The sequence below is a fragment of the Spermophilus citellus genome (assembly GCF_964194105.1).
Source record: "Spermophilus citellus genome assembly, chromosome: 7".
In the NCBI taxonomy this organism is placed as follows: Eukaryota; Metazoa; Chordata; class Mammalia; order Rodentia; family Sciuridae; genus Spermophilus; species Spermophilus citellus.
The window spans coordinates 86,504,487-86,529,681 of NC_138188.1; the positions used below are offsets into that span (position 1 = coordinate 86,504,487).

Sequence of the window (25,195 nt, forward strand, 5' to 3'; positions counted from 1 at the left end):
TTTTTATGGTGCCAGGGATCAAACCCAGTGCCTCACACATGTGAGGTAAGCACTCAACCACTGAGCCATAACCCCAGCCCCAAAGTGTTTTCCCCTAAACAAATATTGATTATTAAGGTGGTTTTAACATATATCCACAAGTTCTCTTATACTTCTTCCTTTAGAAACTAGAGCTTATTTCTCTTTCCTGAGCTTAGGCTGGATTTAATGGCATGTTTCTAACAAATAGAATATGAAAAGGCAAAATTAGAAATTCTGTGGAGAAACCTAGATATCACTTAACCAAGTGATCAACATTGACACCATGAATGATAAATCATGTTACTCTGATAGGCTTCCTGCTCTGATGTGATGAGAGGGACACTTCACTTTAGTATTCTTCTTCCAAATGCAGACCCCTGAAAAATTGTGAGTAAACACAAGACAAACCCAAATTGAAGGACAGTTTACAAAATGCCTGACCAATATTTTTCAAAAGTCTTAAGTTCACACACACACACACACACACAAAAAAAAAAAAAAAAACAACAACAACAACAACAAAGGAGTGTTTGTCAGTTTTTCTGTCACTGACAAAATATCTGAGGAAAACAACTTAAAGGATGAAAAATTTATTTTGGCTTATAGTTTCAGTCCATGACTGCTTGGCCCCAGTGCTATGTATGAGGCTGTGCTGAGGCAGAATATTATGGGGAGGAGCATGTGGCAGAGCCGAGAGCTGGTCCACTTCATGGTGGCTGGAAGGAGAGAGAGAGAGGGAAAGGGAGAGGGAGGTTGTGGTCCCAATATACTTCCTCCAATTAGGCCCCACCTCCATCACTTCCCAGTAGCACCACTAGTTGGGGACCAAGCCTTCAACACAGGAGCCTTTTGGAGACATTCCAGACCCAAACTGTAACACAAGGAAAAGACTGTCACAAATTGGAAAAGACTAAGGAGACAAGATGAATAAATGCAACATAGAATCCTGGATCATAAAAAGAACATTAATGGAACAACTGGTGAAATCCGAATAAAGTCTACAGAAATAGTATTATATTGGTCTTCATTTCATAGTCTTGGTAATTGTGCTGTTGTTACATACAATATTAACTTTAAGGGAAGTTGGATGAGGGGTATACAGGTACTCTACACACTAGAGCTCTTTGTTACTCCTCTTTTCTTTAAAATTAATTGAATAGTTTTTTAACATAAAAAAGATTTTTAAAATCTGGAGAGTGCTGGGCTTGGTGGCATATGCCTATAATCCCAGCTATTCAAGATTAAATTTGCCTGGGCAATTAAGCAAGATCCTGTCTCAAAATAAGAATAAATAAGACTGGGGATGCATTTGCCTAATATGTTTGAGGCCCTAAATTCAATTTGTAGGACTTAAAAAAAAAAAAGTCTGGAAAGCTTAACATAATGCAGGTATTACATATTCCTGCCCTTGAGACTCTGACTCAGCAGACTGGAAATAGGACTTAAAATTCCTACTTTTATGTGTGTGTGTTTGTGGTGCTGGGTGTAAGCAAAAATAACTGAAACAGGAGCAGACCTGAATGGATCACCAAGCTGTCTTTATTAAGCATCGGTGGAATGGAACATTTTCAGGGGAGAAATTAGCAATTGGTTGCAAGAGGGATCTGTTTATAGGTTTTAATTGGAGTTAATTTTAGCAGAATGTTTATTGTGACTTAATCATTAGAGACTTGGGTAGTCAGGAAACTAGTTGTGCAGGTTCAAAGTCTAAATCAGGAAAACAGCTGTAAAAGCTTCAACACCCATTGATACTGGGATGAAAGTCCAGATCCTAGAGCCCAAGAGCCCATTGTCCGCCTTCTCCACCCAGGATTCATAGTTACTGGGAAAGGATTAAAGTCCAGAGCCCAGAGCTGATTGTTTGCCTTCTTCATCCAAGACCAATCCTTTCTCCCTGAGGGTTGTTATTTTATATCCTTCACTGGGTATTGAACCCATGGCCTCATGCATGTTAACAAATGTCTACCTATTTACTGATGTTATTCTGATTATCAGTGGAATTTGATTTGAGCTGGAGAAATAAAGACCAGGAAAAAAAAATCTAGTATCTCCCCAACCCATATATGTACAATTACCTATCATCAATTATAAGTTCAGAAAAGGAAAATAACTGGGCACAGTGGCCTGTACCTGTAGCTGCAGCTACTGGGGAGACTGAGGAAGAAAAATTGTGTGTTCAGGGCCAACCCGGACAGCCTAGTGACATCTTGTCTCCAAAAAAAAAAAAAAAAAAGGCCGGGCTCTCGATGACACATTCTGTGATCCCAGTGACTCCGGAGGCTGAGGCAGGAGAATTAGGAGTTCAAAGCCAGCCTCAGCAATGGTGAGGCACTAAGCAACTCAGTGAGATTCTGTCTCTAATTAAAATACAAAATAGGGCTAGGATGTGATTCAGTGGTCAAGTGCCCCTGAATTCAATCCCCAGTACGGAAAAAAAAAAAAAAAAAAAGGAAAATAGACACATTTAACCTGATCTAAGCATTACATATTCTACACATGTATTGCAACATCATATGGTACCCCATAAATACATAGTTATTATGTTCTATGTTTTTATGTATCAATTAAAAATATATTTAAATAAAAGAAGAAAATCTGACCCTTAATTTGAGGGCATGGAACAACACAGTAGTGGCACCAAATACCTCTTCCTGTGCACTGGTTCATTATGGTTCATCATGTTTTTGGAATTAGTGGTTAGTATGTAATGTTATGCCGGACGCTTACTTTTTTTGTTTTAATATTTATTTCTTAGCTGTAGCTGGATACAGTATCTTTATTTTATTTATTTAGTTTAAATAATTATTTTTTATTTGTAGTTAGACACAATACCTTTATTTTATTTACTTTTATGTGGTGCTGAGGATTGAACCCAGGGCTTCCCACCTGCTAGGTGAGCACTTTACTGCTGAGCCACAACCCCAGCCCCAGGGTGCAAACTCATCACTTGTTCAAAGGGATGAAGCAAAGGCACCAAATTAAGAACTGACTTAGGTTCCAGAGCACTGTACCCCAAGCTTCTGCCATCAGAGATGGAGCCAGATTTGCTAGTGAATTATCCCAAAATAGCTGCATCAGAAATGGGCTTAATTTGCTTTTACTTATCGACCCTTAATACCCACAGTCTATTTCCTAAGAGAAATAAATTCTGTGTTGGATGTGCTGAGTTGGAAGTGTGATGACTTTGCAGTGAGAAATATTTTAAGAATCGAGTAGAGACGGACAGGTCTTTTTGCCCTGACTGCTTTTTGGGAGACTATAACTGTAAAATATGTGCACGATTACTCAAAGGCCTCATTTATTTTAAATGTACAGAGAAGTTCCCCTTAGCTCATTCTGAGGCTCTTCCTCTTTTCACTCAAATGCTTCTGGGTGATGAGTGCCTCTGAGTGAACGGGGTCAATGAATCCCAAATCGTCATGTCTTGTCTAAGTATTTGCCACTTGTGAGCCAAACTGTGAAGACTGGGCTCACCTGTTGGGAGATAAAGCTTAATCAGAGCAGAAGTTCAGCCTGGGGCAGAGGGCAGTCTCTTCCTTAAGAACAGAGACATGGAAGCTACCTTTTATGACTACAAAAGGCCTTGGAAACCTTTATTTCCTCCAGAAAGGAGAATGAAATTGTTACTCTAGAAGTTAGGGCATTATTTCATTATTCCATTACCCATTATTCCATTCATGAGTCTGGTTATTCATGCATGTAGGGCTGCCATGAAAACATCTGAATGAGCACATCGAGTCCACTGTGATCAATATATGAAAAAAATAAGATCAGTTGTAATTTATATTATTCTTCTCCTTCAACCGTGGGATAACAGTCTGGGGGCGGGACACTTTTTGAACTTGTGTTTTGCTGTGATAACACCACTGTGCTCTGAGCACTTCTGAGAAACTAAGAAGCCAGCAATTCCTTCCAGCTTCCTGAGAGTGCATCTGATTCAGTTCCTCAATTTCACACAACTGCTACTGTTGTTTCGCAGTTAGAATAATGTTCAAAACAGGATAACTGAGAATTGAAGGGCAAAGAAGATTCTGGTATTTTTTGCCAGGAGACCTGCGTCATATATTGTGAGAGTAGAAAGAACAGGATGGCTTCAAGTGTGAATAAAAGTCGATTAATTTCAAAGCAAGGAAAGATTCAAGGTCTTGCCATCTCTATACTTAATAAATTGTGTGTGTTTGGTACACGGAACAATAAATTTAAAAAAAAAAAAAACACCAATAAATGGGCCAAGGAAATGAACAGACACTTCTGAGAAGATGATATACAATCAACCAACAAATATATGAAAAAATGTTCAACATCTCTAGCAATTAGAGAAATGCAAATCAAAACTAAGTTTTCATCTCACTCCAGTCAGAATGGCAGCTATTAAGAATACAAACAACAATAAGTGCTGGCAAGGATGTGGGGAAAAAGGCACACTTACATATTGCTGGTGGGACTGCAAATTGATGTACCCAATATGAAAAACAGTATGGAGATACCTTGGAAAACTGGGAATGGAACCACCATTTGACCCAGCTATCCCACTCCTCAGTTTATACCCAAAGGACTTAAAAACAGGGTACTACAGGGACACAGCCATATCAATGTTTATAGCAACACAATTCACAATAGCTAAATTGTGGAACCAACCTAGATGGCCTTCAGTAGATGAGTGGATAAAGAAACTGTGGCATGTATGTATGTGTATGTATGTGTGTATATATATATATATATATATATATATATATATATATATATATATATTCCCCCCCAATGGAATATTACTCATCATTAAAAGAGAATAAAATCATGGCATTTGCAGGTAAATGGATGGAGTTGGAGCATATTATGCTAAGTAAAGTAAGTCAATCTCCAAAAACCAAATGCTGAATGTTTTCTCTGATATAAGGATGCTGATTCATAATGGGGACAGGATGGGGAGCATGGAAAAAAGGACGAACTTTAGATAAGGCAAAGGGGAGGGAGAGGAAGGGAGATGGCATGAGGATAGGAAAAACGGTGGAATTAAATGAACATCATTACCTTAGGTACATGTAAGAAGACACAAATGGTGTGACTCTACTTTGTGAAAAACCAAAGACATGAAAAATTGTGCTCTGTATGTGTATTACAAATTGAAATGCATTCTGCTGTCATGTATAACAAATTAGAATAAAATGCAAAAAAAAAAAAAAAAAAAGGAATTGGGTTGCCAAAGGGGTCAGACCCACCGCTGGCAGGAGACCAAAAGCTGCAGGGTCACCTAGTGCGCTGGAGCCTAGTGGCTCAGAAGTAAAAGAGCCCCAACTCTGCGTCCTCGCCTCAAGGCTCTGGGCTCCGAACGCTTGGATGTCAATCAACATCCTAGGCCCGCCCACGGAGGAATTCGACCAATAGAAGCCGGGGGTCGGGGGTGAGGAGACGTTGCTGGGTCAGGAAGCAGGGGGTGAACGGCCTGGCGCTGCCGAGCAAACCCCCGTGTCAGGAACCCGCCCCTGGAGAGCAAATGGGGTGCGGTGGAACCCAGAGGTGAGTGCAGGGCTGCGGACTATGTGCGAGGTCCCAGCTTTCGGAGCGACCCGCGCTTGGCTTCTCAGGAGCACTTCTGGGCTACGGAGCCCTTCCCTCCGCTCTCTCTGGCTCCGCAGTCCCTGGCCCGGTGCAGAGGAGGTGCAGTCTTGGGGGTCCTGGCTGAGAGCGCTGGGGCCAGGAAGTTGAGGCCCGGGCCGAAGGGGAAGGCAGCTTTGGAGCCCCGGGCTGCCGCAGCCTCGCACCACAGGAACCGGCACCACGGTAGGGAGGGGCGGGATGGGGCTGAGTAGCCCCATCTTCAGCGGTCTTTCTTGTGGCAGCGCGGTGTCCTGACCTGGAAAACGCAGCTCAGACCCTCTCTTCCGACCCCTCCCCGATGCGGCGTGCTAGGCGATGCCGCCAGGTCAGCCCCTATCTCCAGTCTCATCGCTGCTCTGAGTACCAGCCAGCTGTCTCTTGGCCAGTGGTGCTGTCACACAGTGGACTGCTCTCACATTACTGAGCTGCAGTTTTGGGACATCAGATTTGGGTCACATGTGGAGTGTGACTTCTCAAGGATAATGTGGAGACCCTGGCCTATGGCCCATCTCTGCTTGACCCAAGGTCAGGGGCAGTGAAGACGGTTCTCGGGAAGGATTATGCAACGTTTTATGAAATTGTAAAATTTTCCTTGCTTTTCATTATGCTAAAGGGGGATTGCTGCCACATTGCCCAAAGATAAGGAATTACACTGCTCTAGTGGGCCTTACCCCTCCTCACTGCCTTTAATTATCATTTGGAACATGAGGGTGTGTTTGAATCTGGCAGGACTCCTACGTCCTGATAATTGTCTAATTCTGCTTGGTGGAGGAAGCACATACTATTGCTCCATAGTATTTGGGTTCTGTTTCCCTTTGACTGTGTTTATTACACCTTAGCAATGTCTCTTTTCCTCACAGTCTCTCTCTGGGGCTCATAAAGTATTGTTATTTGTTATGAAGAAATGAAAAGAAGGGATAGATCACTAAAGTAGGGATTGCTACCTTCATTGCCCGGGAATCCGAGTGTCTTGAGAGGGCAAGATAAGTTACAATTCAAATTTCATTTCAGAAAGGCCATCCCTTACCAACTGATCCAACCTATACTAGTGGTTCCCCTACTTGACTGTACTTTATAATCATCAGGGTACCTACAGAATCTGATGTAATTGGGTGAGTGGGACCCAGGCATTGGTGTTTTAAAAAGCTTCCATAATAATTATTAATGTGCATGCAGGGTTGAGGCCCATGACTTACCATATGCCCTAGTTTTTTCTTATAGCACTTATTACTATGAGACTTATTTAATTTGGTTACTTCTCTACCTGCCACATAATCTCTGTGGATACATCAACCATGGGCATATGAGGTGGGGAGGAAGGTACATGAAAGAAGTGGAATCTGTGGAAACAAATTCTACACATTACCCTCCTTCCTTAATTTTTCTAAATTTTTAAAAAATGACAGTAGAGGGCTGGGGATATGGCTCAAGCGGTAGCGTGCTTGCCTGGCATGCGTGCGGCCCGGGTTCGATCCTCAGCACCACATACAAACAAAGATGTTGTGTCTGCCGAAAACTAAAAAATAAATAGTAAAAAATTTTAAAAAAATGACAGTAGAATGCATTTTGACCCATTATACACAAATGGAGCACAACTTCTTCTTCTGGCTGAGGATGGTGTAGAGTCATACTGAAAGAGTAATCATGCATGTATATAGGGTAATACTGTCCATCTCATTCCACTGCCTTCCCATCCTCACATCCCTTGCCCTCCCATCACTCCCCTCTGCACAATCCAAAGTTCCCTTGCTTAATCTTTATTGAAAATTAACACTCTCTGATTGACTAATCAATATCATGGTCCTCGATAGGTCTCCATTCTTTCTAGATGAAATACAGCTGCTCTTTAGGAAATTTGAAATATAACCATTTATGTTTGGTTATATTCCATGTAAACCTCTGCTTGTGTCTCATAAGTAGGGGAGAATACATTCTGAATTAAAATTCCAGGTACTTGCTCTAACTAGTGAATTACATTTATGTGGATAATAGGTCAGAATATTTAGGATAGGGACCATTTTAGAGACTTGAGAGGTGCAATTGTCTAGTAATATATTGTCTTTGTGACCTCTCCAGAGGGTGGTGTTCTTGTCAAATTTTCTTTGTTTAGTAGTTAATTCAGGTATTTAATTTATGTCATTGATATTTATTATTCCTAGTAATGTGAGCAACCACTGGTAATTCTCTTGTGAAATTGGGATAGAAAGTTATTCTATGGCTGTTACTACAAATACTAAAAAAAGATTGCTTAATATATGTCTTAGACTTCGAAACAGTCTTAATCAGAATTTGGCAGAATCATCCCAATAAATACTGGGTTCTACCTGCAAGACAGATTCTACATTTTGCTTTTTTATTTTTTTTCCCCAATACTACGGATTGAACCCAAGGGCACTGTATCCCTGTACTATATTTTCAGTTTTGTTTATTTTTATTTTGAGAAAGGTCTCACTAAATTGCCTAGATGGGCCTTGAATTTGTGATCCTCCTGCCTCAACCTCCCTAGTTGCTGGAATTATAGGTATGTGCCACCATGCCTGACTACATTTTGGTTTTTGCTTGTCCTTTGCACATAAAAATAAAGCATGAATAAGTAGAGTTCTAACATTATACAAAGATTTGAAAACAAGACTGCTCAAGTTTAGATTCCTTGAATTACAACTTTTATTTAAAAATTTATACAAATACCTGTTGTTTCCTATAGTGGGAAAATGGATTGTTGAACTACATAATTATGTAGTCTTTAAGAAAAATAATGTTTGGAGTTTTTATCTTTGGTTTATATTTTTTTCAGTTATGCTGCTACTTGAAGTTTTGACCTTCAGCTAAGTTCTTAGAGTGATTTTCAAGGTTAAAGTTAACTGGTTAACAGTGAGTTCTGTTTTTTATTAGTAGGAAAAAAAAAAAAGAAAGAAATGTTCTCACTACTCTTCCCACTACGTCATACTTTTTTTTTTTTCTTTTTTTGGTACTGGGGATTGAACCCAAAGGCGTTTTACTACTGAGCCTCATCTCTATTCCTTTTTTTATTTCACATCAGTATGTACCTAAGTTGCTAAATCTGACCTTGAACTTGGAATCCTCCTGCCTCAACTTTCTGAGTCACTGAAATTGCAGGTATGTACCAAGTCACTACATTGTATTTAAATCTGTGCATATCTTTCTGCCTATAATATTGTAGTCTTAATTGCTAACATGTTTTCCTTTATCTTATTTTCAATATCTTTAACCTTTATATCATGTGCTTATTTCTGTTGCAGTAGGAAGAATGATATAAAAATGAAAAAACATCAATGTATGCTTCAAATATGGCAAGAAAAGAATAAGGACTGCTGCTTACAATTGCCTGGGTTCAGGATTTCACGCTGGAAGGAATTAGAAATAAATTCTATTTTCATAGTTCCAATACATATCTCTTGGGAAATTTCCAAAAAAGGTAAATTACAGTGAATTATAAATTTTATTTTTTGGTTGATCTTAACTTTTTATTGCGTTTTTTTTCTCATCCAGTACTATTGTTCTGACTTGATTCCAAAGTGATTGAGGTATTGATTGATAGTTTTTTGTTCACTTTGCAAAATAGCTGTTTTGTGATAGTGTCTGTGTTTCGTATGTGTAGGAAAACAGCTGAAACCTGTTACCAGCTTTCTCTTTTTCTTAGAAATCTTTCATTTAAGCTAGGCATGGTGGCACACACCTGTAGTCCCAGCGACTCAGGAGGCTGAGGCAGGAGGATCACAAGTTCAAAGCTAAACTCAGCAATTTATAATTTAGTGAGGCCCTAAGCAACTTGTTGAGACTCTGTCTCAAAAATAAGTAAATAAATGAATGAATGAATAAATAAAGGGCTGCCAGTGTGGTTCAGTGGTTAAGTACCACTGGGTTCAATCTCTGGTTCCCCCTCCCAAATAAATCTTTCATTTAAAATTGAATTATTTTTTGCAAATATGGTTTAATGCTTTCTTTTTTTTAATAGCTTTAATTTTTTTTTTTTTTTTGTACCAGAGATTGAGTGCAGGGGTGCTTAACCACTAAACCATATCCCTTTTTTCAAATTTTTTGTTTTGAGACAGGTTCTCACTAAGTTGCTGGGGGCCTCACTAAGTTGCTAAGACTTCGTTGCTTTGAACTTGGAATCCTCATGCCTCAGTGTCTCAAGCCACTGGGATTATAGGCATGCACTACCCCACCTGGCCTTTAATTTTTATTCTTAGAAATCAGCTTTATTCTTTTTTTTTTTTTAAGAGAGAGAGAGAGAGAGAATTTTAATATTTATTTTTTAGTTCTTGGCGGACACAACATCTTTGTTTTTGTATGTGGTGCTGAGGATCGAACCCGGGATGCACTCATGCCAGGCAAGCGTGCTACCGCTTGAGCCACATCCCCAGCCCCTCAGCTTTATTCTTTATGTTTTAGATTTTTATTTCTTAGTGGAAATTTAAGACAGATAGATAAAGGAGAAAACAAAAACTGCCCAGAGGTGACTCCTGAGAACATTTTAGTATGTCTTTCAAAGAGAGATCTATCTAGTGTGCCTCAAACAATATCTATTTAGTTGAACAAAGGAGTCTCTGAAATGTCAGTGCTCTACTTACTTATAGCAGGAAGTCAGGTCTTTTCTTGGCATGACCCTTCATGATTAATGTCAGCAGAAATCTCTAGCCATGAGGGCTTCTTATATTGCTGCCTGAAGCCCTGAAGTTCTTTTAGCTTTGGAGTCTGCTCCCCTTGCCGTCCTTCTGCATCACTGATCATCCTGTGCTGCTTCTGACTTTCTGAAGCACTCTAATGTTTTCTGAATGACTGGCATCCGCAGGATTCATAGACCATGCCTGCCCATGTGCAGCTAAATTCCTATGGATTGTCATCTTTGTTCTCCCACTCTGTCCATTAGGGAATCCTATGATTTTTATGGCCGACTCTGAGAGAGAATTTCTGTAGCAGAAAAGTTTGGGTCTTGATGAGAGACTTTTCCTCTGTTTCATAGAGTTGTGCTATGAAATTTATAGGCACTTCAGGGTGGATGAGTGCCTTGGTATTAGAGAGGGATGGTGTCAGGGGACATGAGATGTTAGGTGAAGTCTTTCATAGTCCCTGCATCTGGTGGAGATATACAGGAGTGATAGATTTCTTTCTTTTATTCCCCCCTGCCTTTTTTTTGTGGTACTGGGTATTGAACCGGAGGCCTTGTGCATACTAGGCAAGCACCCTAACACTGAGCTGCACTCCCAGCCTTTATTCCTCTGAAAAGGGAGCTACCTTATCTTTAAGAAGACAATTGCCCACACCTTCAAGGCAGATGTCCTCCATACTTGCTACTTAGCTGGGGGAAAAGGAGTTTTCTGCTTCCTGCCTCCTATGCCATATAGAGGGATGGCATTCCTTATTTTCCAGAGTGAAGGATATGAGTATAAACTCTTCAAGGGGAATTTCTGACAGTACAATGCAATTATGGAGTAGACCACTATAATTATTTGTTAATGTAGTCTTTTGAATCATTGTATACCATGTAAAGAATTAAGTTCTAAGAGGAAATTGAAAAAGTATGATGCATTATCATTAAGTTGCTTTTTCTCTGAAATATAGTTACTGTTTTTTTTAAAAAAAATATAGTCATAATTAGGATAGTCTTGTTAGAGAGACAAGAAATACATACTAGTAGAGATCAGCTGAGAAGTGAAAATAAGCACTATGGGAATTGTGAGGTTAGAGAGCGTGTTGCCAGTCTTGTCTCCTTTCTGAAGCTGGGTTGTGGAAGGCTTGGCAATGGTCCTTGTGGGATGGGAACGGTTCAGACAGGTGGAGTAGATAAATGAGAGAATAGAATACCTGCCAGGTCTAGCATAAAGCAGAGGGGGATGTTGATGCAGTTGATCTATTCTGAGATACTCTGCAGTATGATTATGCACCTTTTCCGCCTTACCTCAACACTGCCCTCCATGGAAAGCCTCTCTAGCAGCAAAATACCAGTATCATCTTTGTTTACCTGCATCAAATAACAACTGGAGAAAGTATTTTGAATTTGTTACGTGGAAAATTGTTAGGAATAGCTGCCTCTGAAGTCCTCTGCCTGTAACAGGTATGATGGAGAATGGGGGATCTTGTTGCCCACTCCTCCAGCTTAATGTGCTCCTCCACTTCTTCAGGACAGGTATCTTTCTTCCTGTACTTTGTTTCTTAGCTGAGGGAGAACAAGGACCACATTTAAGGTGGGGGGAGCTGGATATTTTATGTCTCCTACCCTTCAGTGGGTAGCCCTCCTTGTTTTCCAGAGAAGACTATCAGAGTGGTTTGTATAATATCTCAGAGTTCCTCAAAACAACACAGGGTTTTCTCTTAATACCCTTTAGATATAATTTATATGATAATATTGTATAACTTAAGCTATAAAGGAAGGGAAATGATTTTATTTACTTACATCTCCATGTGTTGTGGGGCAGGTCACTCAGAAAGCACACCAAATCCCAGTTTTGTCCAAATCGAAGAGTCTTTATTTAGCTGGCCAGCTGGTGACTGCTCTTTGTAGGACCCATAAATGCCTCTGCAAGGAACAGCCCCAAGCCTGAGCACTTTAGGATATTTAAAGGCAAAAATCACACCTGGGTTAACGTAACTGCAAGCAAGCAGGTACAGAAGCTGAATTGGGCAGTTAGTGAGACAATGCAGTGGGTACATTGGTACTTCCCACGGGACTTTCCAGGTTGGCATAGCAGCAAGCAAGCAGAAGGGAAGGGGGTCAAAATGACCCTAGTTGAGTACAGGTTAGAGAATGGTTACTAACGTCTAGACAATCTCTGACAAGGTACATTGCCCAGGAAAAATGGAAAGCAAAGAGAACAATTTCACATTGTATAAGAATTGCTATATTGTGTTTCCAAGTGTGTTATGCTAGGTAACTGTTAATGGGTACAGAGATGGGACTTTCCCATGGAAGAAGCATTTCTTACATGATATGGAGTCTCAGGGTAAAATGGAGTCTGTTTGGTCATTGCCCATATAGCCTGGCCCATAACACATATTTAACAATTATAAAATTTAAATTTAAAAATTTTTATTTTGCAGTTTCTGAGTTTGAATACATTCATTTTTGCTCTCTTAAAAGTTAAAACCTAAAAAGGTAGTAGGGCAAAGGTACAGCCTAGAGTTGGGATAGGAAACGGGGGGCGATTGTTGGTAATTGGAATATTACTGTGCTCTGGCTCTTTGCTCTCTTCTTGTGACTTTGGGCCTTAGATAAGGTTCAGGAAAAGGAAATCTGTTTTTTCTTTTACTCCACTCCAGGATATTGCAATTGGTGATGTATTCTTTATTTCTTCTATTTGAAGGAGTTTGTTGAAGAAAAATGTGCTTCTTGAATCATCTGCAGTCTCTCCTCTGCACAAAGAGCTCTTAAGGCTACTAACAGGATAGAAGCAAATTACATTGAGAGCTCATTTGCAGCTCAGAAAAACAAAGACATGAGTTTTGAGGAGTGACGGTATTATGATGTCGGCCATGGGTGATCAGGACACAGCCAGACAATGTGGACCAATTTCTTCAAACTGCGGATTTTTTGCTGTCTGCTTGCAGTGCTGACGGTGGTGGTGCTGGTCATCATTGTTACTGAGGTAGAGGTAAGTACCCACAACTAAAGCAGCCAGATCTGGGGACTAAGGATTAACTAGCCTGAGGCAGTACTGTCATCAGGAAACTTATCCCAAGTTACAATTCTTCCTTTCATTTATTCATTAAGTATTTGAGTGCCTCTGGTGGTCATATACTGTGATAGTCACTGAGGGTGCAGCAGTGAAGAATACAGAGATGATTTCATTACTTATGGAGTTCACATTCTGATTGTGCATGGGAGAAAATAATATGGGGTGAGTATCCCTTGTCTGAAATGTTTGGGACCAGAAAAATTTCAAATTTTGGAGGTTTTTGTTTTATTTTATGACAAAAAGAGCTTTATTTAGCTCTGAGTTTTTTCAATTTTGCGTAACTATTGGTTGAGTGTCCCTAATCTGAAAATATGGAATCAGAAATGTTCAGAACTTAAACATTAAAAATGTTTTGGGGGAGGCTGGGGATATAGCTCAGTTAATAGAGTGCTTGCCTCGTATGCACAAGGCCGTAAGTTTTATCCCCAGCACCACCAAAATCAATCAATCAATCAATAAATAAAACGGTTTTGTAACACAGTGGTAGAGCGCTTGCCTAGCCCATGTAAGGCACTGGGTTCAATCCTCAGCACCACATAAAAATAAATAAATAAAGGTATTGCATCCAAGTGCAACTAAAAAAATTAAAATAAATGAACAAATAAATAAATAAATAAATAAATGTTTTGGATTTTGGGCATTTCAGATTCAGATTTTTAGACTAGGGATGCTTACCTTGTAATAATAAGTAGTAATCTTAATCACATGGTATAGTAGTAATGTTAATTAGAGATAGTGAAAAGTGCTATAAAAGAGGAATTCCAAGGTAGCTTTAGGAGAGGAAGAAAAAGGTAGCTATCTTAAGCTGGATGTGGTGGTGCACACCTGTAGTCCCAGAGCTCAGGAGGCTGTGGCAGGAGGACCACAAGTTCAAAGCCAGCCTCTGCAACTTAGCAAGGCCCTAAGCAACTCAGTGGGACCCTGTCTCTAAATAAAATACAAAAAGTGCCCCTGAGTTCAATTTTTGGTACCAAAAAAAAAAAAAAAAGAATCTTTTAGTGATTCCTGGCAAAAAACTGAAGTAGTATGCAAGGGTAGGGAGTTGAAGAGTTTGTTTTGAAGGGTATTGTATGACACTGAAGAGCAGGGAGCATGTCTTACTGAACCCTCACAAGTGCTTTGTGCTAAGAAGGTACTTGGTAATATTGATATATGAACTCATATATCACCAAAATTTATGGAGTAGTAAAAAGGATGCTGCTCTTTTTATTTTGTTAGTGGTGCTAATTCTGATTCAATTATAGCTTTTTTTTTTTTTTCTTATTGGGTTTTATTAGCACAAGATCCTTTTAAAAGCTAACACACAGGCTTTTTCATTTCTCTGGCTGGAATTCACTTTGTGTTTTTTCAGCAGAACACCTAATCTTATTATGAAATGGGCCTGTAGAGTCCCTTTTTGTTTGTTTGTTTGTTTTCCCCCCTGTGGACCATTAATAAAATTTGTTGGTATTTTGAAGAATGCGAAGTGATTCTGTTAAAGATTTCCTTTAGGAAAAAAAAACATAAAACCTAGGTCACTTCCTTTTCTTTGCTTAAACTGTTCTTGCATGTTTTGCTGCAGGTAAGGCAGTGCCAATTCCATGTTGATAGTATCTTATACCTGGAAGCTGTCAATGATATATCTAGATATTTAAGAAATTCCTGTCTTGAGGAAAATATACATAACATAGAATTTGCCATTTTAACCATTTTCATTGTACAGTACAGCTCACATGTACAACTATTGTGGGGCAGGTCGCTCAGAAAATACATTAAGTCCCAGTTTTGTCCAAATTGAAGGGTCTTTATTTTGACCTGCCAGGACTGCTTCCTATAGGACCAAGTTGTCTCTGCAGAAAACAGCCCCAAGCCTGAGCATTTTAGGATATTTAAAGGCAAAAACTGCAAAGAACACATCTGGGTTGATGTAGCTACAAGCAAGCAGATATAGAAGCTGAACTGGACAGTTAATGAGACAATGTAATGGGTACATTGGTACTTTCCATAGGACTTTCCAGGTTGGCATAGCGGCAAGCAAGCAGAAGGGAAGGGGGTCAAAATGACCCTAGTTGAGTACAAGTTAGAGAATGGTTACTAACATGTAGACAATAAATCTCTGACAAGGTACATTGCCCAAGAAAAATGGGAACCAAAGAGAGAACAATTTTACATTGTGTAAGAATTGCTGTTTTATGTTGCCAAGTATGTTATGCTAGGTAACTATTAATGGGTACAGAGGTGGGGCTTTCCCATGGGAGAAGCATTTCTTACATGATATGGAGTCTCAGGGTAAAATGGAGTCTGTTTGGTCATTACCCAAATAGCCTGGCCCATAACACAACTACTACCACCATCTATATCCAGAACTTTTTTATCTTACCGGACTTAAACTTGTATGCATTAAACAATAATTACCCTTTCTTCCTCCCTTCAGCCACTGGCATCTACTGTTCTATATTCGGCCTCTGTATTTGATGACTTTAGGTATTGCACATAAATGAAATCATATAGTATTTATCTTTTTTAAATATTTATTTTTTACTTTTTTAGGTGAATACAATATTTTTATCTTACATATGTGGTGCTAAGGATCAAACCCAGTGCCTCGTGCATGCTAGGCGAGCACTCTACCACTGAGCCACAACCTCAGTCCCAGTATTTGTCTTTTGCAACTGGCTTAGTTTTATTTTTGGCAGCATAATGCCCTCAGAGTTAATTTATGTTGTATTGTGGATCAGAAATTTCTTCCTAAGGCAAGTAATATTCCTCTGTACACACACACACAGACATTCCTCTGTACACACACACACACACACACACACACACACACAGAGCGAGAGAGAGAGAGAGAGAGAGAGAGAGAGAGAGAGAGAGAAGCGTTATTTAGCCTTATAAAAGGACCCATGCTATAACATACATACCCATTTTGACCCATGCTATAACATACATACATTCATGGACATTTGTATTATTTCTACCTTTTGGTTATTATGAATAATGCTGCTATGAAGTTAGGTGTACATATCCAATTCTTTTGGATATGTACCCCCAACTACAAGTGCTGAATTGTGATAATTCTAATTTTTTTCCCCTGCACTACTGGGGATTAAACCCAGGACCTTGTACATGCCAGGCAAATGCTGTACTACTGAGCTACAGCCCCAGCTTATTTTATTTTTTATTTTGATACAGGGTCTTGCCAAGTTGTTCTTGTAATTCTCCTCCTTTAGCCTCCCAAGTAGCTGGGATTTACAGGCAGATACCACAATGCCCAGCAGTAATTCTAATTTTGGGTAGTAATCCTAATTACAAACCACCAAAAATTTTTCACAGCACCTGTGAAATTTTTCATTCTTACCAATACTGAACAAGTATTCCAGTTCTTCCACATCTTTGCCAATACTTAATATTTTCTTTCTTATTTTCATTTCTTTGTTATTGGGGATTGATTTTGGGAGTTTTACCACTGAGTTACATCCCCATGTTTTTAATTTTATTTATTTATTTGTTTATTTGTTTTTTTGGGTAATGAGGATTGAACTCAGAGGCACTTGACCACTGAGCCACGTCTCCAGCCCTATTTTGGATTTTTATTTAGAGACAGGGTCTCACTGAGTTGCTTAGCTCTTCATTTTTTTTTTTTTTGCTGAGGCTGGCTTTGAACTCGCATTTCTCCTGTATCAGCCTCCCAAGCCTCTGGAAGTGCAGGCGTGCCCCACCATGCCCAGCTGATATTTTTTATTTTGAGACACAATCTTGCTAAATTGCTGAGGCTGCCCTTAAATTTATGATCCTCCAGCCTCACGCTCCTGGGTTGCTGGGATTACAGGCATGAAACACTACACCAGGCTGATACTTAGGCATTTTGCAGAATCTGGTGTATCAGCGTAGTGTAGTTGAGGTCATAGCTATGCTTCTGCAACATGTTGGCTGTGTGACTTTGTAAAAGTCACTTAATTCTCCTGAGTCTGTTTCCTGATTTGCAATTATAAAATGTTCTCCATCTTCCTAGAAAGCTAAAAAGGCACCAAACACAAATGCTGTAGGTGTACATAGGAAAACATCATATCATTTTCAGATGCTAATACTGTGATGCTCATACCTGAGACTCATCATCTGGAAATGACTTAAGGCCTTGGTTTCCTAGAATTCACCATAAAACTGTCATTCCAGAGTTCAGGAGGAGCAAGTGATCTTTTCTCTTTCTTTAAGCATGTGGTTGCTTCTGGTATTTCTCCTATTTTTTTGTTATTTTAAAAATTGACACATAATATTTATATATTTATAGAGCACCTTGTGATATGAGATTTTATTTGATGAGTTGAGGCTTATCTTTGTTTCTTTTTATGTAATTTCTTGTCTTTCCATGTGTTTTACAATTTTTTCCTCTCTCTTTTTTTTTTTAAATATTTATTTATTTATTTTAGTTCTCAGCGGGCGAACACAACATCTTTGTTTGTATGTGGTGCTGAAGTTCGAACCCGGGCCGCACGCATGCCAGGCGAGCGCGCTACCACTTGAGCCACATCCCCAGCCCTCCTCTCTTGTTTTGAGCAACTTAATGTTGACTTGCCTTGGTGTATTGTTTTTAAGGTGTTGGGAATCAAACCCAAGGCCTTATGCATACTACACAAGTGCTGTACCTCTGAGCTGAACCCCAACCTGGTGTAGTTTTAATATTTCTTTTACTTGAGGTTCAGAAGTTCTTGGGTTTGTGTTTATGGTAAATTTGGTAAATATTTGGCCATTATTTTTCTAAGAGAGAAGTCTTTATTTTTCGTTTCACAAGAGAAGCTGGTTGAATTGGCTTCTTTTTGGTGATTACTCAGGACAAATCCCATATCTTTTCTCAACCCTTTAACTCTTTCTTTGCATCAAGTTGGAAGGGTGCAAATTTATTAGTAGTAGCAGCAGCAGCAGCATCGGAGGCGGCAGTGCTGTAGATGGCCTCAGGCTCGTGGCCATAGGTGTGGATGGGTCAGCCAAAATGATCTTGATCTTTTCAGTCAATGGAAAGATGTAATCAGTCTCTTTAGAGAAAGCCAGGACTCGCTTGTACCCACTGATGATTGAGTAGGGTACTGATGTCATAGGTAATCAGTATGTACACATACACTGGCAAAGCTGTACACACCCTCCAGGAAATGATAATGTAGTTTCTTCTGTTCAAACTCTTTGGGTTTGTAGATATTGCCATTGTTCTTGTCTCCTTTGTAGACCATAGGAGAAGAGGGAGATTTGTGGCTTTGCTGGCTACAAACTCTTAAATCAGCTGTCTGTCACTCAGGATTTCAGTGGTATCTGTGGAGATTTTAGTGGTAATGCTTTAATCCTGAAAGAAGGAGATTGTTTGTGTCCCCTGCCAAATTCATGTGTTGAAGCTATAAACCTCAATTTGATGAGTCCTTTTGGTAGATAATTAGATTTAAAATTTATTGTTAGGGTGGAGCCCTTATGAGGGAATTAATGTCCTTATAAAGAAAAGACGTATGAACACAAAGTGGCTGTCTGCAATCCAGGAAGAAGAACTTCACCAGAACTCGACCATGCTTGTACCCCTATTTGAGACTTCCATTTTTTAGTACTATGAGAAAATAAATGTCTGTTTAAACCACCTATTCTATGGTATTTTGCTAAAGCAGCCCAAGCTAAGACAGAGATCTTATGGCCCTAGACTAGTGACATTACATAGGCAATGGCAATAGCACAGGTGATAACTGACACCTTGTTGAACAATAGCATATTTCTGATTTTGGTGAGGTCCTCCTTTGTGAATGCAAAGCCTACGTTAATTCATATTGAAGCAATAGTTTCTCCAGAACCAGATGGTTTTCCAGCTTCCCTTAGGTGGCCTTGAGCATAATGGTATTCTTGCCCCTCAGCACAGGTTTCCCGTGGAGAGACATGCAAATCTGCTGCCTTTCTAGTGCCTTTATTATCTGCTCCAACATTGAAGCATTTTTTTTAAATTTTTAATATTTATTTTTTAGTTATTGGCGGACACAATATCTTTGTTTGTATGTGGTGCTGAGAATTGAACCCGGGCCGCACGCATGCCAGGCGAGCGCGCTACCGCTTGAGCCACATCCCCAGCCCACATTGAAGCATTTTGAATAATCATCTAAAAGTTGAATGATCTTAGGAGAGTAGTTGTACTTTTAAGGTTTGCTGTTATTTCTTTCCCTGGGCATCATGGTGGTTTATCAGAGATTCGCATATAGGATTCAAAGATGATGTCAGGTCAGATTCTTCAAGCATAAGGTAAGCCAAAGAGAGCAAAGAACCCCAATAATAGCAGCATATTAGCATGCAGTTGCAGGTGACTTTCATGGTTCTTATAAACTTTAATCCTGTCTGTCCCATTTATGCAATACCTGTACAATTGAAATTGAGCAACAGTTTGTGGTAACTTTGAAATAAATGTGTTTTTAGAGTTTTATTCTTTGGAGAAAAGTAATAATTGAATGATTAGTGATAGTTTTAATGATGAATTATGTATAAAAACTCTAGGTTATGATTTTCAACCTATATTAATGTAACTATGTCAATTTCAGTGAAATATTCACAGAATTGAAAACTTGGGATTTAATGGGTTAAACCTAGATTGGGGATTTGGTCTTTAAGTGACTCCTCTTGCACAAAAACTGGCCTCAGAGAAAAAATTCATTGCATTTCTCAAGAGTGCTACAGCCAGGAACCATCTTGAGAAGGGGATCAAGTGTTAGTGACTAAATTAGGGATCAAAAAACATGGAACAGTCACAATTCAGGGTCCCTTTGGATACCCTGCCACATTGTGTGGAAGATATCCACATGAAATAGTTGTGGCTTGGGAGAGTATCTGACACCCTCTGAGAGATTTCAGCAGTGGGGAATGTGGGTAATAAACAGGGGAGTTGGGAGCATAGCAGTCTGTGCTCTTGCCCTCTGTGAGAAGCAAGGCCCAGTCAGTCATTTATGGTTTCACATGGAGACCAGGTCTGAGGGCATTGAGACTGAGAATAGAAAATCTGGGGGTTCCTATGTGTCGTTCCCCCTACCCCGCCCCCAGCATGGAACTTGGTGTTCTGATCCTCACCATACACCTGGGAAGGCATTTTAGGGCTATCCTATGAGTTGAACATTTGCCACACCCCAAGTGCACAGACTAGAGACATCCATGCTGAATGTATATTTGCTTGGTGTAACCCACATATTAATGAAGTTTAGTTGGTGAGAAGGGCTGCTGTAGGCCAGATATTGGCCACACAACCAGGCATGTAGACTTAGGACTTGGAAGTAAGCATGTGCCTGCCTGGTATGGTCCACATACCATTGAAACTTAGACAGTAGCAAGGAATTGCTATGGCTGTAATGGGAGAAGGGGCCATCTTTGTTACAGTTTGGTGAAGAACTTGTCTGCATTTTGCCCATGTTTTGAGACTTTGTGTGAGGGCAAGTAAAGGTGATAGGCTAATTTATTTGACATGGAAAATTGTATGGTAGCTCAGCATTTAGGCAGTGGCATGGGTATCGCTGGCTACTTTTAGTTAGGTTTATAGTGAGAATTGGGAGCTAAAAAGGGAGTGGATGGATTTGAAAAACTTGGAATTTGGCCAGAAAAGAAGCTTGTGTAAAGTTGGGGCCATAGAAGATGTAGTTGCTGAAGAGATTAGTGCTATTAAAGAATCCTTGTACTTTGCATCTAAACAATGGGAACGATATGGTGAGGGCATTTTAGTATTTAGGAATTGTCTAGATCTCAACCTTTGCAGACTCAAGGGTGTAAAATTATAAGACTTTTCTTTTTATGCCCCTATTCCTCCCTTTTGAAAAGGGACTGTTTACTTTGTGTCATTGTGTATCACATATATGTAACTTACTTCTGATTTTTACAGGGCAGTACAGCTAAGAGTTTGTCTTTTTTTTTTTTTTTTTAAAGAGAGAGTGAGAGAGGAGAGAGAGTGAGAGAGAGAGAGAGAATTTTTAATATTTATTTTTTAGTTCTCGGCGGACACAACATCTTTGTTGGTATGTGGTGCTGAGGATCGAACCCGGGCCGCACGCATGCCAGGGGAGCGCGCTACCGCTTGAGCCACATCCCCAGCCCAAGAGTTTGTCTTGAGTCTCAGAGGAGACTTTGGACTTAGACTTTGGGCAATGCTGAAACTGTTGAGACTTTGGAGGCTCTTAGAGATGGACTAAAGGAATTTTGCATTTTGATCTAGATATGAATTTTAGGGGGTCAGAGGTGGAATGTTGTAGTTTGGATATTAGGTATCCCCCCAAAATTCATGTGTGAGACCTGGCAGGAATTTTCAGAGGTAAAATAATTAGATTATGAGAGCTGTAACCTAATCAGTACATTAGTGCACTTGATAGGATTAATAATTTGAGTGTATTGCTGGTTGGTAATTGGAGGCAGGTGGCATGTGACTGGAGGAAGAGGGTCACAAGGGACATGCCTTGGGGATTTTATGTTTTGTCGCTGACTCCTCCTATTCTCTCTGTGCTTTCCTTCTCCTTGCCTTTCTGCCAGGATTATTTCTCACCTTAGTCACAGAGCAGTGGAATTGGCTGACTGTTGGCTGAGACCTCTGAAATTATGAGCCCCAAATAAACTTTTCCTCCTCTAAGTGTTCTTGTCGGGTATTTTGGTCACAACAATAAATGACTTAATACAATGATGTGGCAGTAAATAGAATCAAGGACAAAATTCGCAATATCATGTTAGTAGATGCAGAAAAAGCCTTTGATAAAATTCAACATCCTTTCATGATAAAAGTTTTGAAGGAACTAGGTAGATAAGGATGATATTTCAGCATCATAAAAACTATGTGTGTTTGTATGATAGACCCGTAGCCACATTATACATCATGCTGATGGGAAAAGCTGGAAGCATTTCTTCCAAAATCAGGTACAAGAAAAGGGTGTCCTCTTTCACAACTCTTATTCTGAATAGTACTTGAAATTTTAGATACAGTTATCAGGCAGGAGAAATAAATAAAATGGATAAAATAGGAAAGGAAGAAATCAAATTATCCCTGTTTGTTTTAGTATAGAATCTAACTGATTCCATACTTAGAAAACCCTAAAGACTCCACCAAAAGATCCTTGGAACTGTTAAACAAATTTAGCAAGGTAGAGGAAAGCAAAATTAACATCCAAAAATCAGTACAGCAAGAATGAACTTGCTAAGAAAGAAATTAGGAAAATATTTACATTTATAATAGCTTCAAGAAACAAAGCCTTGGGCTGGGGCTTTTTCTTTAAGTTCATTGAATTTTCTTCTGAAATGTCTAATCTACTATTAATCCCATTCAGTGTATTTTTCATCCCAGAGGATTTATTTCTCTTCTCCTATCTCTCTGTTTCCTGTGGTGCTGAGGATTAAACCCAGGGCCTCATGCACCTGAAGTTGTACCACTGATCTATACCCCAATCCCTGCCTTATTTCCCTTAATATTTTGTATTTATACACATCTCTATGTAGTATTCAATCTTTCCTCATTTTTTTAAAATACATGGAATATGGCTATAATAACTCATTTAATGTCTTTGTCCTAATAATATTTTTGTCAGCTGTGGGCTGATTTCATTTGATTGATTTTCACTTCCTTATAGGTTGTATTTTCTTCTTCACGTTTTTGGTTGGATTTCAGATCTAGTTGAATTGTGAGTATTTTTGGTACTTCTATAAATAATCTTGAGCTTCATTCTGGGGTACTATAACTTATTTGGGAATAGCTTGTTGCTCTTTTTTCCTTTTTTCTTTTTGTTTTGATGGTGCTGGGCATCTGTCTCAGGGCCTTGCACATGATGAGCATGTACTCTGTTGGTGAACTGTATCTCCTACCCCTAGTTTGATCCTTTTGGTTCTTGATTTTAGGATTTGTTATTTGGGACCAGATCAGTATTTAAGAGTAATTCTTGGGGCTGGAGATGTGGCTCAAGCGGTAGCGCGCTCGCTTGGCATGCGTGCGGCCCGGGTTGGATCCTCAGCACCACATACAAACAAAGATGTTGTGTCCGCTGAAAACTAAAAAATAAATATTAAAATTCTCTCTCTCTCTCTCTCCCTCTCTCTCTAAAAAAAAAAAAGAGTAATTCTTCTTCACTACTGATTTAAGACTTTGCTGAGTACTCTATTCATATCGTTTGAATGCTAAGGTTTTCTAGCCTGGCTTATGGGAACAAGTTCTTTTCTGGCCTGGTATGATCTAAGGTTCTGTTCTCCCTTATATTTTTGTAGGTTCCTTCCACAGCCTCTAGTAGTTTCCTTAAATATACTTATCAGTACTTTGCTGAATATTCAAGTGGGATCTTTTTTAGATCTTGAACTTCTTTGTGTAGCTTTTACTTTGTCCCATAAATTTTGATCGCTTGGTCTTGTTAAGATTCAGCTCCATCTCTTTGATTTACTTAGTTCACCAGGCCACACCAGGGTTCCCCTCATGTTCTGCATCCTGGAAACTCTCTAAAGGCAATATGCAAATTGCAATCACATGGTTAACTGTTTCTTTACTGCCTCTTAGGCATCACTGTCTTTTATTGTCCAAATCTAGTGTCTGGACAACCATCATTTCATTTATTTTGGTCTTTTTAAGAAAAGTTATTTCAGATGGGAGGATAAATTTGGACATTGTTTCTATATCCTGGTTGGAAGTGGAAATCTGAGGGACTTGAATTTGAGAGTCAAGAAGTAATACAAGAGCTGGAGAGGAAGAGGAAAGGATGGGATCTAGAGCACAGATAGAGCATATACCCAGATATAGAACAAGAAATGCAAGTACCTTGTGTGTATTCTTATTATTTTATTATAATTATGTAGGAGGAGCCACATTCCTTCCTTCAACCTAAGAGAGAAAGATGACATGACAGATGCATTTGCAGAGTAGGACATCAAAGGAGTTCCTGCTTGTGGAGCAGGTTGAAGGTAGAAGGATGGTGGAGCCCAAGTGGTTTGTATTGGAACTTGAAAGAAAGGGTTGGGAGATGGAGCTGGCTCTCTAGGGCTACAAAGGGAAAATAAATGTTAAGACTTTAAGAGTGTATGGTACTCACCTGCATTGACTTTGTGTGTGTGCTTATTTCCACCATATCTAATGACCTGAGAATAAGAATGGAGAAAAAATATAGTTGTGTAAGTCTTGGGTGGATGAGAAGGAAGGTAAAGAGGAAGAGAGAGAGACTTCAGAGGGTAGGTCAGAGTCCCACATAATTAATGTTTTGCAGTCAGGAAGGAATGTTGGAAATTCCCCTTTAGTACTGATGTAGTTCTCAGAAACTTCTGGATTGAATGCTAGTTAAAAGATCTAATTATCTGAACGAACACAGCCTTGAATAATAATGGACAAGGGAGGTGGCAATAATAACAACAGTTCTGAAATTGAAAATAATAAATGGGTCTTTTAATGGAGTAAGATAAAGCATTTTAACCTTGACTAAAGAGGTCATCTTGACCAGGATGAGAATATTATAATAAATTTTAAATTGGGGCTGGGGATGTGGCTCAAGCAGTAGCGCGCTCGCCTGGCATGCGTGTGGCCCGGGTTCGATCCTCAGCACCACATACAAACAAAGATGTTGTGTCTGCCGAGAACTAAAAAATAAATATTAAGAAAAAAAAAAATTTTAAACTGTTCAGTTTATTATTTCAATGATAATTTATAAAGAAGCTTTGGGTGATGTAGAAAAGTCTTTTCAGAGCCTTGGAAGTCTCCATTTCTTAATTTGTTTTACATCCCTTGCTCCAACTCTTCTTGTGATTGGAGTGTCTGATCATTTTCTGAAAAAAATTCAGGCTTCATTTTATTTATTTATTTATTTTTAAAAATATTTATTTATTTTTTTTTAGTTATAGGTGTACACAATATCTTTATTTTATTTTTATGTGGTGCTGAGGATCGAACCCAGTGCCCC

At 39.3% G+C, this 25,195-nt stretch overlaps 1 protein-coding gene across 1 annotated transcript in view; it reads left to right on the forward strand.

Moving 5' to 3' along the window:
* Positions 1–5,220: 5,220 nt before the first annotated feature.
* NXPE3 (neurexophilin and PC-esterase domain family member 3) overlaps positions 5,221–25,195 on the forward strand; it is a 52,125-nt gene continuing 32,150 nt past the window's right edge. The window contains exons 1-4 of the mRNA XM_081301380.1: positions 5,221–5,538; positions 8,660–8,736; positions 8,880–9,055; positions 12,945–13,232. Of these exons, the coding sequence (XP_081157506.1) occupies positions 13,140–13,232 (93 nt within the window). The 5' untranslated portion in view covers positions 5,221–5,538; positions 8,660–8,736; positions 8,880–9,055; positions 12,945–13,139. The remainder of the gene's footprint in view (positions 5,539–8,659; positions 8,737–8,879; positions 9,056–12,944; positions 13,233–25,195) is intronic.